The following is a 19,273-nucleotide window of genomic DNA, read 5'->3' as shown; positions in this document are numbered from 1 at the left end:
GATGATGATGATGATGATGATAATATTGCCTTAACTCAAGCTCTAACGCAGAAATAGTCTGGACCTAGCAAATAAGTTTCATCCAACTTAGTAATAACCCTGTGGCATTAAAATGTTATTATTGTATTCTTTTAAAAATTCTAAAATGCAACTCAAGAAGCTAATTAAGAAAAGGAGTCGCTTGTATTTAAAAATGACACTTTAAAGCTGACACTCTTGGATTATATGAAAATAAATACTCTTGTACTCAAAAATAAGTCATTGGTTGCATAAAAGGATAATTGTGGATTTTAGAATAAATTTTGATGATTAGTTTTTCATATTATCAAATGTTTACTTTGTAAAAATATTGGTAGAGATATAGCAGTCAAATCTTCCTCTGATTAAAATACACATTAATATTATTTCTAAATAGAAATGAAGGAAAAATACAAAGATAGTTTTGTAACATTCTGAAATAAGAAATCGGTACCGACTTAGTACCTTCAAAAATGGCCCATATGCTAAATGACGAGTGTTAAGTAAGATTTATGTTTCTGAAATGAAGACACACACTGCCACACATCACTAAACTGACCCATCTTCATCTCCAGGTATGTAAGTGGCTTCTGGAAGAAGTTTGTCCAAACAGCTTTGGAAAACATTGAGTTATAACTAGAAAACACTGGGTTTGTTCTTTAGAAAGGAAGATGTTGATATTGTAAAGCAGAAACTCATAAATTTTTTTAACAATTTTAATTAAACGTCAAATACAGAAATATTGTCTTTCCAAATATTCCGCTGAGTTGGATGTTCATTTAATCAGCTAAACTCTCTCTGAGTGAATATACAAATGGCTTCCCCACTTGTTGGTATATTTGGTGAAATGGAAATAGAGCAACTGACATTAAATTGGCTTCTTCCAACTCACAGCCAATATTTCTTGCTGTTATCCGAATAAGAAAGAAATGCTCATAGTACACTAAGACATTTTCTCGGTAATAGACAATACTAATTTCCAAACTCTGAACAAAGTATTGACTCTAAGAGCAATAAAAGATAAGGAGTTTGGATAATTGTCCTTTATCAGCAAGAGATACACAAAAGCCCACATGGCATGTAGTATATTGTTTTCATATCTGATTCAGACACTCTGCATTTATCTTTTACTTTACCACATATCAAGCAAGCTTTAAAACTCAGATGACATAAAATGCTCTTATAGTGTGCAAATTAAAAACCTAACGTAGCAAAGCTAGGAATATTACTAAACCACGGAATAAACTATTTACATAAAGAGTTCAGCATTGTATATATTTCCAAGTTGTGTTTAGTCTATGGTGGAATATCTACTCCAAATTCCAAATTGAGAGGAAACACCTTCATTTGGCATTACTGTTCTTTGTGTTCCTTAAAACTACCACAAAGGTCAGCGATGTAACAGAATCTACGTGAGCCAGCACACAGCCACCACTGGGACCCTCCCAGGAGTGCTGGACGAATGGCAGCCAGAAACATCAGAACCAATTACATGTAATTAATGATTTGCATCCAGGTGTTAGCAGTCCCCCAGAGAGTAGGGGCATTTTAAAAAGAAGCTATGTCCTCCAGCATCTCATAATTGTCAAAGGTGTCAGCCTAACTTACATAAGATGTGATCCCAGCCATGTGGCGGTGATAAAACCAACATTTCTTGAATGCTTACTCGCTTCACGTGCACAACCTCACTGAGCAAATGGGAGGCTTCCATAGACACTGTATTATCCTCATCTGATAGGTCAGGGACCCGAGGCACAAAGAGATGACACTGCTCCATGGAACACAGAGATTAGTCCTTCATGACAATGACCCAAGTTGCATGCTGGGGAGTAGTGAAGAATAAGGCCAGATAAATTCTATGGGTCTATATTGTGAAAGGTATGCAAAACCAAGCCAAATTAAAACTATGATACCACTGCATACCTATTAGAATGGCCAAAATCCAGAACACTGAAAGCTCCAAATGCTGGAGAGGATGTGAAGCAACAGGCATTTTCATTCATCGCTGGTGGGAACACAAAATGGTTGCAGCTACTGTGGAAGACAGTTTGGCAGTTTCTTACAAAACTAAACATACTCTTAACATTGCTCCAATAATGGTACTCCCTGGAATTTATCCAAAGGAATTGAAGGCTTATGTCTACATGAAAACCTTCACACGAATATTTACAGCAGCTTTATTCAAAATTGCCAAATTTAGAAGCAACCAAGATGCTCTTCAGCAGGTGAATGGATAAACTGTAGTACAGCCAGACAAGGGAATATTATTCATCACTAAAAAGAAATGAGCTATTGAGCCATGAAAAGATATGGAGGAACCTTAAATGCATATTACTAAGTGAAAGAAGCTAATGTGAAAAGGCCGCATACTGTATGACTCCAACTATATCATATTCTGGAAAATGAAAATCTATGGAGACGACAACAAGATCAGTGGTTGTGAGGGGATGGGGTAGAGAAAGATGAACAGGTGGAGCACTGAGGATATTTAGGGCAGTGAAAATACTGTATGATAATGTAATGGTGGATACATGTCATTATACATTTGTCTAAACCCACAGAATGTACAAAACCAAGAGTGAACCCTAATGTAAACTATGGACTTTGGGTGATGATGATGTGGAAATACAGGTTCATCAATTGTGATGAATGTACCACTCTAGTGAGGGATTTTGATAATGGGAGAGGTTACATGCTTGTGTGGACATATGGGTTATATAGGAAATCTCTGTACCTTCCTCTCAATTTTGCTTTGACCCTAAAACTGCTCTAAAAAATAAAGACTTTATTTTTTAAAAAATGAACAAAAACCGCCCAATCAAAAGATGGAAATTTTTGGTCAGATAGTAGGCAGCCATCGTCGTATCCTGAGCAGAGGAGTCATGTGTTCATAAATGGGATCTCTAAAGACAGTGAGCCTCACGACAACATGAGGAATGGGCGGCCTGGAGAGAACACGAGGCTGAAAGAAGGGGCGGAGCCAGAAGGGTTTATGGCATGCCTGGCACAAGATGAGTAGACCTGAAATGGGGTCATAGCCATAGAAAGAGAAAGTAGGGGAGACTCTGTGAAGACTGTAGAAAGAAAGGTTGACTTGGTACCTGAGTGACAGTGACAAGGAGGATAAAAAAGAAGGAAGGGTGAGGCTTTGAGATGTAGTTCAGGTCTCTAGGCTGAGCATCGGGAAACATCAAAGGCACCAATGACCAAAATGGAAGAGTTGGGAAGGGCAGTTGGTCTGGGTAAAAGATAGGAAGTTCAGTTCCGGACATATTTGCTAAGGCTGAGATCAAAGCAGGACAGTCCAGGTGAGATGTTCCATGAACATGGAGATACTAGACTGGAGTTCAAAAAAAAGGTTTGGAGCTACCTTCACAGAATGATAACAAATCATGGGAGTAGATCTCCCTACGTAGAGAAGACAGGGAAAAGAGAGAAACCTGCTGAGTCCTGCCCCCATGGCATACCCACACTGAGGGCATTGGAAGAGGAAGAAGAACAGAGAAGCAGAGAAATAGAAAGAAAACTAGGATAGACTTAAGACCACTAAGAAAACAATGGAGGGGAAACACAGGACAGAACCAGTTCACTGTGTACCAGACTATAAAAATATGAACCTCCAAAGTAATTATTACAGTGTTAAACTCCTTAAAAGAAATTGACAATCGAAACATGTTCTGGTTTACATCCCCTTTCATTGTATGCATAAGAATAGTAGGAATATGTCTTTTGTATTGTTCTGTAGTTGACATTTTTTAGTGATTGTTTAATAATAGCAGGAAGAACAATGCTCTAGCGATATTATTTTAGGCATTCTATTGTTGCATTTGCTTACTCTAGCCCAAGAACTCAAAATACTAAGTCTGTCTGAGACATTTTAATGAGGTCAATCCTTTTTCAATTTCTGGGACAATTGTTATAATAAACATTGTATATTTCATTTTTTTAAAAAAAAGTTGTAATTTATTCACTTCTTGATGCCTTCCTGATTTCTAAAAGGATTTGTATCGGAGCATCATTTGTGGGTTCAATCTGTCTGCAAAATCTTTACCAGCTCTTAACTAGGTAACTGAACTTGTTGAGTTACAACTATCCTTACCAGTCCCATGAAATTTGTGGACAGTTTTGTTAATGAATAATGAAGGGTTTCGTGAATTCCCTCATGTCCTTGCCCAAGTGAGGGTAGGTTTTCTGGGTCAGTTCCTAAAGGCACTCCCGCCTAGAATCAGTCACTCATGCTGCACGTCTCCAAACATTCCAGTGTACCTGCAGCCTCGGGAGAGGGAACACCACCAATCCAGGGCCCTCGTTCAAGCTAGGTGCTTCTTATCACTGTTCTCCTAGACTTTGCCCTCAATGTCTCTCTATCCCTCTGGGACAAAGAAGTTCAGCTATCACGATTGCTGATAGCAGAAACAAGGACATCTGGTATCTGAAAGGAGGAAACTTTAAGGTCATCTTTAAATGCAAAGACCCTTAGACTTGTAAAAGGACAAGTAGAATTATCACACTCGTGTATAATACCCCATAATAGTGTGCATGAAAATAATATGCCAGGTTAATATGTTGTATTTCTTCCTTAGGTTTAGAGGTGAGATGTCTTTGCATAAGTTTCCCTGAATTCCCCAAAGCTGGATTGGGTGCATGGCATGAAGAAGTGCTCAGAGTATATGTGTGAAATGAAGGGAGTAAGGAATGGATCCCTGGGAGCAGGGGCAGATTTGCCATGGAAACTGAGGCACAGGATTAATGAGTCCTCCGAAATCATCTCCCTAATCAAAGCAGACACAAAATTTAGGATCTTCTGGTCCCTAAACCAGACTCTTCTGTACATATGTGACTAATACATACTACTCATAATTTTGTAAGACTGCACTTTTACACACATAATTTTTGTACATTATTTCTCCTGGTTGGTATTAGATATGTTTCCCTTCACCCTGGTCCAATTCTATATGTAAAGAGCATGATGATTTTGATTAAATCTTCACCTAGCTCACTCCCGAGATGTTGGGTTCCTGTTGCTATCATTGGGACTAAATCAGATATCAGCCTTCTCATTTAAATTACATTTCCAGGAGAAATACCCACATGAGAATTAAATCTCACTTCACTTGAGTTCTAAGTTATTCAGTCCCAGGAGTGGTGACTCATGGTCTAGAGATGCCAATATCGCTAGGCAGGCATCACCACACTTCCAGCAAAGTTCTCATTTCTGATCCTGAGAAATAATTTCTTAAGAAGAGTCACACAGACCTGTTGGTGGGGCAATTTGGAGGCTGCAGAAGGAACCATTCATTCAACTCAATATGACTGCAATACTGAGAACACAGGGCACTCACGACATCATAACACTATGGGCACATTTTTGTATCAGGCCTGCACCCTGTTCCTCCCTTCTTGCCTAAGAAAGAAAAGTTAGGAGGGGAGTCATGGGTAGGTGTGGCAAAAAAATTACTGGCTTAGAAAAGCCATCCACTAGTAAATGAACAGTATAGCCATGGCAGATATGATCAAATGTAAAATCAAACAGCCTTTCATATGAAAAATAAATAAGTTTGATCTTTACCTGGCACATAGTAGGTGATATTTGGGAGCACAAATGCAGGTAAAGTGTGGTTCAGATACTCCAAAGGAGCAGGTAATCCAAGAATCATTTGTGTTGGCTTCTGTATTAGAATTTGATTGATTCGCAGCATCTTATCATTCAAAATGTATTTTTAAATGATATTTTGCTTGAATCAATATTGAAGTTATTTCAACTTTTTGGTATACCTAACAGTTGATTTAGGAAGGAAGGAAGTAAAACAATGTTATCAATGGCATGAAAAGTGAGACAACCTTTTAAATTAGCTAGATACTATTTTTGAATGGATTTTCTTGTACCCCTCTAAGTCATATGCATTTCTCTGTAATTAAGCCAGGAGAAATATAGTGTAATGATAACACCTGTTAAGTCAATTGGTGATCAGAGGGTATCTACATGCCAGATCTCTTAAAACACTGTGTGACACCTTGAAGTATAGAGCAACACTAGTACACAGGAATGTACTTGGGCTTTAGAGAGTGAAGAGAAGTAAAAAAAAATCCCCATCTCAATAGTAATGAGTTTGATTTCCCAGGTAGAAACAGTTTGGGTAAGTGAGTGGCTTGTTCTTTAAAGTCCTGCCTGTTAGAAAAGCTAGCTCTTAAATTAGCTTCCCTTTGCTAATATTATCAATCAGAAAATCTAAGTCCAAGTAGAGGTTCATATTTCCCAATAGAGACCTTTCTCTCATTCACTTGCCATCAGATTTAGTAATCTCTCCTTGGAAGTGTTAAATCTTTTGGTCAATATTTCTACACCCAAATAAAGTGTTCTGGAGCCTCCTCTTTTGGAAGTATTTTGTCATCACTGAAGAGTGTTTAACTGACTATGGTGCTAGGCTAGACACTGGGCTAGGAGCAGCAATCTGAAGTTAATTATTGTTGGTGTAATCATTAGTCCTTACAATACCCAAAGAAGGCACTGCCAGCAAGGACTCAAACGCTCTATGAAGAGACATGAATGCATATTACCAGTTTATTGTGGCATGTAACAGTTTATATTCAGTGAAGTAGAATCAGTGAATATCATTCTTCCAGAAAAGAAGTAAAACGAACAAACAAACAAACTGAAGAGCAAGATTAGGATTCAGAACGGTAAAAGAGTAAGTGAGAAATGCGACAAGTAGCAAAATCATTTTTAAACATTTGGCGGGGGTACGGTGCAAAATGTGTTTAGAAGCCACACCTTCCCGGGGTTTTGTCTACAAGGCTTTGACACTGCGAAACAGCTGAGGTCTTTATTCTGTCTGAGGGGAAGGAAAAAAGGAAAGAACAACGGTACATCAAGGACAGTCCAGACCTGGAAGTCTTTACTCCTGCAAGCCGAATCCCCAGCTCCGTTCCGGGCAAGCACATAGCCGGAGGAAATGAAAACTAGGAAAACAATTTGTCCATAGAACAATGAGATGGAGTTTCATTTTGGTTTCACACTCAAATATAAATGTGGTTATAATTTTTTTAATATATTAATACAAGGCAATGAGTCGAGTACGGTAACTTCTTAAAGCTACACTACATAAGAGCCCCACTTCTGTTCTTGAGCGTGTTTTAGCAACAGAAAAGTCGTGGGAAAGCAAAGATACAGCTGTTTCCAGGCAAAAGGCCCAGAACTGTTCGGCATCAACCACCAGTCTCCGAAGAACGAGAGAAACACGCCCTAAGAGACTCCGGGGCACATGTGTGGGGCTCCGAGCAGCGTGGGGCGCGAGTGTCCACTCCTCCCGCCCGCGACTCACCCAGGCACCCAGGGCAGGTGAAGGCGGCCAACCTCTGAGAGCCCCGCGGTGCGAGTTCGAATCCTGCTGACTCCCAGGCACCCTCATCCAGCACGGTGCGCACCAAGTTCTGCACACTTGCCCCCAGCCTGAAGAATTCCATAACTCGCCCCTACCCAGCCCACAACAAAGGAGGCTCCCTAATGGATGCGCGATCGCAGCCCACAGAAATCACCAGCAAGGACCAGCCAGTTGAGTGCACCTGGCCATGCCACACGCGACCCCCTAGGGACGGGCGGGAGGCTCTGGCCAGGGACAAAGGGCCAGCGCCGGGCGCCGGGGGCGCAGGGCGGGACGCCGGGTAGCCGGGCCGGCCGGGACTCACCTTCGCAGCGGCCCGGCTGCGCTCCTCGTGGAGCAGGAGGGCAGCGAGCAGCAGCAGCAGCCAGACGCCGAGCCGGGGCCCCATGGTGGCGCGCCCGGGGCGGCGGCGACCAGCGGTGGGAGGCGGGGGACGGCAGCTGGGCGCTCGGGGGCCGCGGCGGGCGGCTCACTCTCGGAGGGCCGGGACGCTAGCGCTGCGCACTGTCCCGGGCGCGGCGGCTTGCAGCGGAGACCTGAGCGCCGCCAGGCGAGCTCCCCAATTTGTTGGCCCTGCCCCCTCCCCCTCGGCGGCGTGCGGGCGGGTCTCAAAGGGGAGGACTCTGCGGCTCGAGTAAGAAGAGGCGGAGGAAGCGCGCGGCCGGGCGATTGTGGCTGCCGCGCGCCGGGACGCCAAGTCTCCACGCTCTGCACCCACCCGCTGCCACGGCGCGACCCTGTGTCCCCGCGCTCGCCGACTGCGCGGAGGACAGAGGGCAGTCGCACAGGCCGCGAGCCCGGCGCTCCGGGAGCCGGAAAGGGCAGCCGCGCTGCTGGAGTGCCGCTGCCCCGCGCTTCAGAGGGACCGAAGCCTGGCCCGAGGTGAGAGCGATCTCTGGGACGCCGAGACCCAGGCAGAGGGCACGAACTCGGGGCACCCTGTCCAAGCTCTTAGGAGTTGGGGGGTGGGGGTGGGGATCGAGCGGCCGCGGGTAAGCAACATCAACGAGGGCCTAGATGGGAAGCCTCCTCTTTCTTCTGTCTCTGTGTCGGCTCTCCGTCACTCCTGCAAGGAGGTGGGGCGCAACCCGCTCTCCCGCGTTCCACTGACGGACGCGGCGGCAGGGATGCTTCCCTCCCCAACCTCTGCTAAGTCCGCTTTGTCTTTTGCCTTCCAGGCTGGGAGGAACAGACCTCTGAGCCCAAAGTGGCTGAATTAGAAGCATGGCCAGAGACCAGGGCGCGGCGTCCGGCCCTGCCCTGCGGCGGTAAGCGACTTTCTGCCTTGTCCTGTGGGTCCCGCAAGCGGGGCCCTTCAGTGTAACTTTCAGGAGTTGCCCAGCCGGACTGCTAGCTCATGGCGCTTTCCCTCCCTCTCATCCAGGTGGCTGCTGCTTGGGGCGGTAGCAGTGGGACTCCTGGCCCAGAGCGTCCTGGCGGTAAGTCCTGGCCCCGGTTCACGGGCTTTGATTCGCGCGCCTGAGAGTGGTTGGGACACCGAGTGGCCTTGACAGAAGGCAGCTCGTGCGTGCTCGCCTGAACATGTGTGTGTGCGCGCCTATGTGTCCTCCTGCAGCCCCTTACCCAGACCAGGTTCTGAGAAAGCGCGCTTTCCCCAAGGAACTTCTCCGGTTTGCCTTCCCGTAGGTTCCCCACCGTCAGCCCTGTGTATTACAGTCATAGGCCTTAACAGAGGAGCCAATAATTAAAAACATAGCCCGCGGCATCCTTTTCTAAGGCTTAGGCAAAAGCCCAGCCTTAGCAACCAGGGAAGACTGTCAGTCACATGGCAGTGAGGCGCCAGGCTACAAGGAAGAAACATTTTTGTGCAACTCAAAACCTGGTGTTTAGGTACTGTACTGTCCTTGGCAGAGAGTTTTCCTGTTCTTTTAAATGAGAGGCTTTGGGGGGGAATGGGCGGGGCGAGAAGGAGAACAAGACAACACTGTACTTTTTTAACCATTGTGAGGGAACAATGGCTGAAAACTCGCGTTTTCTCCCAACATTTGGTCTGCCCCTGGAAGACCCACGATAAGAGCTGCTAAGGCTCCCACCTATGACCTCGTTTACTGTGTGCTGATCCCACCCCACCCCCACCCCAGAGCTGCCATTTAAGGCAGCTTTCTCAGTACATCATTGCGCTGGTGATTGCACTATGGGATGCTATAAATTGTGTTTAATAGGAACCTCTTTTACTGAACTTTATGTAGCATGGCTAAACTGCCACAGGTCTGGTGGGTCTCTTCAGTTGAGGACACAAATGTTTAAACTGAGACTGAAAATCAAGAGGACTTACTAGGTGTCCCGGAACCCACCCTCTCTGTACTCTGTCTGATAGAACAGGATTTCTGTAGCACCTAATTTCCCAGGTGACTCCTGCTAGGAATTCCCCCCACCTCTTGGAGGGTTCTCTGGGTACACACACAGGGTACATGCACAGGGACAATGGGAAGCTGTAGTCAAGGTTTATTTTAAGTTGTTATTTCCACATTGTCATATCCTCATGTAAAACAAAGATTTTAAAGGCTGTGAGTGAGGAAGAAATACCCTAGCTTGGAAAAGAACCTTTAGCCTTACTTTTCTGCTACCCTCTGCTCCTGTTCAGGGCCCAGACTGGAAAGTCAGAAGAGAGGTCAGAGACTTTGACTGGAGCATTCTAAGCCAAAGTTTTCTTAGAGCTCAGGTCCATCTCTTTTTTTCTTCATGATATAAGAAGATCAGAACCTAGATATTTGTCCCTTATGGGTCCTTATACACATGTGACATATAGGACTTGGCCCAGAGTTATGAGCCAGAGCAATACACACACATTCAAAGAGGATGAGGTTTCTAAAGAGGAAAGCCCTGAATTCTGTTGAGCACGCATGCATTGGCTGGCCGTTCTGCCTCCTACGCCCCTTTGTCTCTTAGAACCACTTTTATAATATCAATGTTTTCCTTCCTGAGGATGGTGAGAGTCCCAGGAATCTTATCTGAGACCGATCCTAAAATTGGTGGAAAGGGCTTCATGCCAGAAGACTTGGGTCCTAAACGCAGCTCTACCCAGTCTCATAAATCTGGTGCCCCAGTTTCCACACTTTAAACAGGAAGAGACTATCCCCCAGCTTCTTACAGAGGCCAGTGCCCTGCCACACATAATACACTTCTCTGCCTTCCTCCAAAACCTCTTAGATGCTGCAAACTCAGCTGAATCTCTCTGTTCTCTGATTCTTGGATGAGACCAAGAGCATTTATTGCTTAGCAGTGCTTCTCAGAGTGTAGTCCTTGGACCTCTGCACTAACCTGGAAAGGTTAAAAATTCAGACCACTGGTCTGCATCGCACACCTCTGATCACACTTCCTGGGGTGAAGTCTGGAAGTCTGCATTCTCACTTGATGCCAAAGTTTGGGAACCACTGAGCTATATAGTATTGTGTTGGGAGGCAATGGGAATCATTTGCCAATTTATTCTATGTCACTGGGCTTTAGATTCTAAAACTATAAATAGAAACAGATAAATATCTCTGAATTATTTTACTAGAGACATATCAGTATGTATTATTCAATAGACATGGAATTTGTGATGGATCTTCTACTTATTAACGTCCTACTGACCACTGGCTTTAATAACCATTACTCATAAAATAATTCCTTGATCCTTAACTATATTCATTAAAACACCTTTCTTAATTGTGGCAAGCTCGGCTCCTCCCCCATTTGTGTGCCATGCTCAAGAATCCTGTCTCATTGTCTGTTTCTACCAAGGACTCCTCCCAAGGGTAGATCAATTCAGTTAGCAAGGGCTGCTCATTGTTGCTTGAAAAGCTTTGTAGCAGAAGCAGCTAGAAATGGCTAGTGAAGAGAATACATAATTATTTAATGAGTATTTCCTATATGCCAATTTATGTGTCTTAATCCATCTGAGCCTCATAGGAAAACACACCTATGAAGTAGGTAACTATTACCACCCCCATTTTACAGATGAGAAAACAGAGAACTAAGACTTTACACAACTCGCCCAAGGGCTCTCTCTTTGTAAGTGCCAGGCGTGGGATTTGAACGTAGGCTCTTGCTTACTGCAGTAAGCGTCCCCAAATCAGGCTATAAATAGGTAGTGAGGGTACTCCTGAGTTTCAGTAGTTGAATCTCCTGGTTATGCTTTCTCCTTGCTCTTAACTGTGACTGACAGAGTAAAGCCCACATCCTGGTTCCTAGGAAAGGGAACCCCTGTCTTCTTCCTGTGCCACTTTGCTCTGAAGAGCAGGGGTCTATAGCAAGGGAGAAGCTGTGTAATCAGGTGTCCAAAAGAAGAAAAGAAAGCAGACATTCCAATGGGCAGCCTGGGCTCAGGACCCAACATAGACACATGTGCTCTCCGTGTGCAACCACGGGCAGCACTCACTTAGTGTTCAGGTTGCCCTGCCTTAAATGCAATGCCAGGGTGCCAAGCGCATATGCAGAGGACTCTTCCTAAAAGGTAGTGCAGCATGATGGTTACCATCCCATACTCTGAAGTCAGACTGCCTGGGGGCCATTCCCAACTCAGCAGCTGATGAGCTGCTGCTTACCCCTGACACTCACCAAATTTCCGCATCCTGTTACTCACTACCCTGCAATGGGGATGTTACCAGTGGTATCCACCTCTAGCTAGGTCAGGGCTGTCAGAATAGCGAATGTGCATGAAGTGTCCTGGAGTGCGTGGCACAGAGCAAGTGCTCAGGGTGTCTGTTGAGCCTGTGTCAGTGAAGGTTCCCACAGCGGCATGCTCCTAGCCTTCAAGGAGACTTAAAAGTGCTCACTGTGGCCTGTGCTGAGCATTGTTACTTATCTCAAGGGATGAGGCAGCAGCCTTGAAGATCTAAGAGACCAGTCCTATGCGGTTCTGGGAGTAAGAGGATTCCAGAGAACAAAGGCCTTCTTTCCCTGAGATTAAATGCGCCAGAGGTGGGGAATGGAGGGTGCTGACCTCATGACCTCAGCTGAGGAGACAGGCTACACACTTAGGTTCTCATAGGTATCAGGGTGCAACCCTATGCACCCCAGGAGATGCTGGCCTCCAGACTGCCTTCAGCACCAGCTTCAGTTTCCAGGGAGTCTTCAAGGGTTCCGTGACCTGGAAAATTTCCTCGCCGTTTCTCGGATTGTCATTTCATCCCCTCCCTACTCCCCAAAAAAGAGAGAGAAGCAGCGGCAGCAGCAATATGTTCTATAGTTTTCCTCTTCTGCTTTCAATCAGCTTATTGATAAATTATGGAAAAAAAAAAATGTGTAGTGCTAAGATGCTCCCAGTGCTCTATTTAAGAATCACAGAGAACAGTGCTTTCCCAGAATTCCCAAGAGCTTTAGTCCTGTTGTTCGAATTCTGGACCCCTAAGAAGGGAAATATCACAAGGTTTCTCCTCTGTTAAGGGAAAAACAAGTATATCTCCAGCTCTCTGGTGGTAGTTAAAGCAATCCTTTTGGTGGCTCGTATGAAATGGCCACAGTCAATAACACCACAGACTCGTCACAGCATCCCAGAACTCGACAAAGGTCCGAAATGGGAAGAGGGAGAACATGGCTGTTATACTACTAGTGGGTATATTTAGAATGAGAGACAGAGAGGAAAAAAGTGAAATTCAAGTAAAAAGTTCTAGAACAGAAAACAAAGATTTTGCTAAAATAATAAAAAAATCAAAGGAGACTCTGTCTTTCCGGAGAGAGGATTTTAAAAAATAGGCGACTAGCTTCAATTAAATATAGAGAAAATTCGAGGGAAAAACGAAAGGGCAATGACTTTTCAACATTATATTAATGATAATGAAGATATCACTATGGAGAAGGTGGTTTTGAAATGTCTTGTTCTTTTAATCTAAAAAAGAATATTTATCTTTGATTAAAGGACTTCAGAGAGAGCTCTGAAATTGACCTCTTACTGTATCCGCTTGTATCACCACCACTAAAGGTGGTAAAGTTTGGAACCTTGACCTTGGCTGATTCAGCTTATACACCAGGCAGTCTGTGCAGTAACTGGCGGCCTCCTGGGGTACACAGTAGTCTTAAGAAACAACAAAGCCTCACCCCTACAAGGTTACTAATTGGCTGTTTGACCCCAGGGCAAGTCACTTAATGCTTTGGTTCTGGGGTACGAGGGAAAGTTGAAGAAGAGCTGTTGTGTGGTATCGTTACTGGATGCTCCAAGCAGTCAGGCACCCCAGGTGAGCTGGAGGGTCAGAACTGGGGACACAACACCCACAGCTGCCACAGGCCCTTCCCTGAGCTGAGACGGCAGAGATGAGCTGGTTCTCGCTTTTCTTAGCTGTCACATTGGGAATAGGAATGCTTTTCCAGGAAAGCATGTGGGCTGCTCCAGGATATGACTTAAAAATAAATATGCTGCATCAGGCTTTTTATCTTCAGGATGTGAAAAGCTTCTGGAATTCAGTGAATGGTAGTTAATCAGCTGAGATGAGCGAATGGGCAGGTTATTTGGTGGTTACCTATTGTCACTCTCTTGTATATTTGTTCCCTCAGTTAATGAGACTCTTGGGACAGGTGAAGGCCTGAATGACTCACTAACCTTGATTTTATCGGCTTCCTTGGGGGTGTGATTTTTCTTTTGATTATACATGAAAGAAGAAGGGGATATCTAATCTGAGGGAGACCCATGGGTTTCTCTAATCTCGTCCACGTGGTCAGGGAGTGAATTCCAAAGGAAGTACAAGTCAGGCAGCTCCCTCCTCAAGCCCTGCCCTACCCTGCTCGCTAGAGTCTGGTCTCTCCATATTGGTACCTTCCCGTCTCCAGCAGCTACTGGCAGACAGCTGATGCACACTGGGTGTTCTGTTAGCATGTATTCTACTGCCTTGAATGAGGCTGGCTTTTGAAGCAACAAGTTTTTTTGTTAAAAAAAAAAATTGTTCCTCTAAGTGCAGTGCAGTATCCTGGAAGAGAGAAAAAACATTCATGGAAAAACTGGCAAAATTCTAATAGAGGAGTCTGTATTTTAGTTCATGTATTCATGTTAATTTCTAGTTTTGACAAAATATACCAAGGTTATGTGAGATGTTAATACGGCATCATCGTGTCTGGGCAAAAGGATATACATGGACTCTCAGCACTATCTTTGCAACTTTTTCGCAAATCTAAATTACTTGCAAATAAAAATCTGCTCTTAGAAGCCAAGGACTAGTCGCATTTGGCATGCATTAACCAGACAAGTGCAAAGAGAAAGCTGAGAAGCAGCAAGTCTGAGACACTGAACAGCAGATGTGGCAAGCAAAAGGAAAATATGGTTCCCATTCTTTTCTCTAACAGACTGAGTAAACAAAAGGCACTTCTTTGTACTTGGAAATACAGCAGAAGTGGCCTTTGCCCCAGGAAAGGGCTTTTGTCCCCCCGACTTGGGGGGAGTGTCATTTGAAGAAAGGGAAGGGAAGGCATCCTGATGGAGTTTCCACAGCTGGGCATCTCGTAGGGGTTCCAGGGTGAGCTACAATAGCCTCCCTCTTCTTGACCCACCAATTGGGTAGGGAAAATGATTGCACGGTTGTTTCCTGAGCTTGAAATGGCATGTGAGACATTAAACATGACATGCTCATACATCTTCGCCCTTACTGATTTGTCAGGCCAGCGTCCATAGGTGCTGTATGGAAAAGAGAAGAGAGTCCGCCCTCCCCACCCCCCCACCCTACCCCCTTCTCACATGCCTAGAAAACCAAGTTGGTGTCAAAGATGAGAGAGCGGCTCTGCTGGGATGTCCAGGGTCCCTAAGCCTCTAATCATACTTCCCATGGGCTCCTGTGGTGGAATTTGGAGTTAGCAATCTCCAAGTGAACACAATTTCTATTTCAGTTATGGGCGGGCGGGGAGGGGGATGACAGGGGAATGGGGGCCAAGAACAAGGATGGCCAATAGCCAATGGCTGTCACCTCACACATTCGCCTCTGTCACCACCCTGCGGGAACAGCAGCCTCTGCCCCTGGCCCTCCTCAATTCTTTTTTGCAGCTTCCTACACACCCTATCTCTTCTCAGTAGCCTGTAGCCTCTGTGACATGAAGGACACCCTGCCCCCTCGCCTATCAGAGTACCCCTATGGCAGACACAGAATGCCTGTGCCCTGCTGGGACTTCTATCCCTTGGAACTGTGACTCATTCAAAAGTCTAATTAAAGTGCCCTCGCGAACTGCTGGTACTTTAAATTATCACTAGAGATCAATAATTTTAAATCATCATTCATAAGTTTTATAGACGTTAAACATTTGTCTTCACTCATCCTCAGCTGTAATGACCGCTACCACAATCCAAAGTTGAGGACATGTTACATCACTCCTCCAGGATTCATTCACTACATTGTATGCTCCAGGGCCTGAAACACAGCAAGCACTCAGTAAAGTGTCTGTTCCATACAGGAGTGAAGATGTTAATTGAAAATGAATTAGTTGAAAGTATTTAAACAAATCTTTTGGATGAGGAATATAGTCATGGAACAACTAGTAAAAGATGAGATAAAAATGTAGTTTTTCTCACTATGGGGTTTGTTTGTTTGTTTCCAAATTAAATGCTTCTCCCCACTGGATAAAGTAGCTGTATGATAAAGGAAGCATTGATCTGTCTATGAAAGATTTGCGTTTTTTCCTAGGGATTGTTTTCAGCCCCACCCATGAAATTCCTCTGTTGCTGCTTTGCCCAGGTCAATGATCTCCCATGTGGGATTTACAGAAGAATTCGTGTTATTGAATTACATGGACTAATTTTCTGGTACCCGGTAGAAGTTACATAACAATATATTTTTCTGCATGTGGAGCACTTCGGGCTATGTGACTGTCTTTGTGGAGTGATGTGGGCTGCCCGAGAACAGAGGGAAGGGCTTCTGCTGGCAGACATGATCAAAGATGCATGCTCCCTGGGAGGCCTCCAAGGCTCTGGTTTGTCCATTAGAGAAAAGAGACGCTGATTAGCAATAATTGCAAACTGGTGTTGGGAAAGAGGGCACAGGAAACAGCAGCCCCATGGGACCCGCTATGCAGCCTTCCCTCCTCCCCTGCCCTCACCCCACTGACACTGGCTCCAGGTTGGAGAAAAGGAAGAGGTCCTCTGGGAGGGTCTTTGTGGGGTCCCCTGGTATCAATACATGAGACAGTCAGCCTTGAAGCCTTCTAGTGTTCCAGAACCCCCAGGGCCAGCGAAAACACCCCACAGGAGAAACACAGCAGCTCCTGTTTATTGAGCGCATTGGTGCCAGCTGCTAACACACATTACCTGCTAAATGCCCACAGTTCTGTGATTATCACACTTTACAGATGTGCAGACTGAGGCACACACAGCTTAGGGCAGAGGTCCCCAACCTTTTGGCACCAGAGACTGGTGCTCCTGATGATCTGAGGTAGAGCTGAGGTGGTGACGCTAGTGCTGGGGAGCGGCTGCAAATACAGATGAAGCTTCGCTCACCCACTGCCTACCTACTGCTGTGCAGCCCAGTTCCTAACAGGCCATGGAACAGTACTAGTCCATGGCTCAGGGGTTGGAGACCCCTGGCTTAGCGCACTTGTTAAGGACAATAAGAAATAAAGCTGAGCATGAAGCCCAGGACTCGCTGATTCCAAAACCTCTGCTCTTAACCACTATGCTAGGCTGACAAATCTCTAGCCATAAAATATATATGCATATTCAAAATCTGCAAGATTTCTGGTGTGTAAAATATACACTATCTAATTATATAATTATACATGTATACTAAATAAAATACATGTATATGTTATTTATCTATAGATAGATAATAGATGTAGATGATAGAGATAAATAATAAACGATTGATAAGTAGAGATGATAGACAGATGATAGATAGACAAATACTGAGATGAGAAAGAAAAATAGAGACCACAGAGCACACATGCACATGCACGCATGCTCGGCCCTTGGATGCTCCCGGCTCCTTTCTCCACAAAGGCTGCCCAGGCAGAGGAAGGAGGGAAAATTATTGTCTCTGGGGAGCATCAGGCAGACCTGTTCTTATTAGAGTCCCTTTAGGGTCTGCAGGGAGGCTAACCTATGCATGTAGATGACTGAGTAGCTCATGAACTCTGAGAAACAAAGACTAGAGAGGCTGCACCCCAGAGAGGCCAACAAAGGATGACCCAGTAGGCATGAGCGTGGGAAAGGGGGAATCCGATTGGTAGAACAGAGTTCCTGTGGAACTTTTCTTCTCCAGGTCCTCTTCAAAATTCCAGGCTCTGAAAGTATATGAACTACAGCTATGTAAAAGGGAGAGAGACATGCAAACACAGCATTGTCTCGGAGGGGATAGAGAGGCTGTTAAAAAAATCGTTAGTCCCAACTTGGAGAGAGATTTAATGAAACTCCCTGGGGAATAAGAGACCCTCCTAAAATTATCTTAGCTCTGCAGGAGACCCCCAAGGACTGTGGAATGATGACAGAATCCATTTTTTTCTAGACTGAGGCTAACTTTCTTATGTTGGGGCTGCTTTTACTGCTGTGTTTTTTGTTCTAATGTTTTTCATTGGCGTTTCCCATGTACCAACAGGTAGATAGGTGTGGTCTATTAAAAAGAGTTGGAGCATCTGAGTTTTACTCCAATGACTTGGAAATGCCACTTTTTCTTTCTAAACCTCCTTTTCTTCATGGTAAAATGGGATTGCTAATGGCGAGATCATTTATGTGAAATTCACTCACCAAGTGAACATGTCCAATTTTACTAGAAAGAGTATTCACTCACAAGTCATATACATTAATCTCTCATGGGCTCAGATCTGGGTCCCAGATGGAGGACAGGCCAGGATTAGTGGGGTCGGAGTGTTCTGAGCATGTGGTGGGGGTGAAACGGGGAGTAGTAGAAGTTGTCCAACTATGTGACCAAATTTTTTAAGTTCAATATGCCATCTGGGATTATCCATGTGCAGAGAGCAACCTGCAGAAGTTCATTGTTTGAAACCGAGTTTCTCTCTCCCTTGGCTATATTATACTTACAGTACGACAGATTTTATATGCGATTGTACTCATCAGCGAACACCTATAGAAGTCTCACTCAAGACAGAACCAAGCTCTGTTCTGAGGGGAATATGGAAGAAAGAGCAGGACAAAGACCTGAGGCTCACAAGAAATAAGGCTGGCTTGGGTCTTGGGTTCAAAATCTGCTTTTGCTACACCATGGCTGCGTGACTTTGGACAAGTTACTTAGCTTTTACGCTTTAGTTGCATATCGAAAACTGGAATAAAAATAGTTCTACCTTTTTACTCCAGTTTTAGACATGGAATAATAATAGTTCTACCTTGTTAAGTACACTCTGAGGATGAAAGAAATCGCATGCAAAGATCTCAGCAATCTTAGCATCGTAGTGCTTGCTGAATGTTAGCTAGTGGCTACTTGGTTTTAGATTTTTTGGGTTTTTTTTTAATTACATATGTGTCTTCATCCTCAAAACCTTAAAAAAAAAAAAAAATTGAAGCCACAAAGAGAAAAGTTCGAGTGTTAATAGAATTTAGGGAAAATTTATTGCAGACCTTGCTGCCATGACAAAGCCTTCTCTGTGTGTGGCCTTCGAGGCAGAGGAGAGATGAATGTGCCCAGCAAGGCACAGCAGGGCACAGGAGGACATGGGCACGGGTACACTAAGCCAGCCGGACTGAAGGGATGTGGGGCGGGGGGGGATTGTGGTAAGATCCTGCCATCTTCATAGCATCTGGCAGGGAGTAGCTGTGGTGCCAGGACACTGAGCTGTGGACAAGCTCACTGGCACACACTCAGTTCACATGACAAGCGGGTGCAGAGGCATCTTCCCAATGCCTTTGGACAGTCGTTTTCATTTTCTTAAGTTTGAGAAATGCCAGCAAAGAATTTTCATTTTAATTAAAGTTAGGTCAAGGTGTACTAAATTGTTTCAAGAATGAATGGAAA

The 19,273-nt window shown here is 44.6% G+C and overlaps 2 protein-coding genes across 3 annotated transcripts in view; one reads left to right on the top strand and one right to left on the bottom strand.

Moving 5' to 3' along the window:
• The window catches only part of COL4A1 (collagen type IV alpha 1 chain), a 139,967-nt gene extending 132,036 nt beyond the window's left edge, over window positions 1–7,931 (bottom strand). For both annotated transcript variants that reach the window (XM_039866281.1, XM_039866282.1), the window contains exon 1: window positions 7,705–7,931. In XM_039866281.1, the coding sequence (XP_039722215.1) occupies window positions 7,705–7,788 (84 nt within the window). In that variant the 5' untranslated portion in view covers window positions 7,789–7,931. The remainder of the gene's footprint in view (window positions 1–7,704) is intronic.
• A 172-nt stretch (window positions 7,932–8,103) lies between these two features.
• Window positions 8,104–19,273, top strand: part of COL4A2 (collagen type IV alpha 2 chain) — a 183,410-nt gene continuing 172,240 nt past the window's right edge. Inside the window, exons 1-3 of the mRNA XM_039866280.1 lie at window positions 8,104–8,282; window positions 8,579–8,668; window positions 8,785–8,839. Coding sequence (XP_039722214.1) covers window positions 8,625–8,668; window positions 8,785–8,839 — 99 coding nt within the window. The 5' untranslated portion in view covers window positions 8,104–8,282; window positions 8,579–8,624. The remainder of the gene's footprint in view (window positions 8,283–8,578; window positions 8,669–8,784; window positions 8,840–19,273) is intronic.

This window comes from Pteropus medius, unplaced genomic scaffold (genome assembly GCF_902729225.1).
Source record: "Pteropus medius unplaced genomic scaffold, Ma_sr-lr_union100, whole genome shotgun sequence".
Classification (NCBI taxonomy): domain Eukaryota; kingdom Metazoa; phylum Chordata; class Mammalia; order Chiroptera; family Pteropodidae; genus Pteropus; species Pteropus medius.
This window is presented reverse-complemented; position numbering and strand designations above follow the sequence as displayed.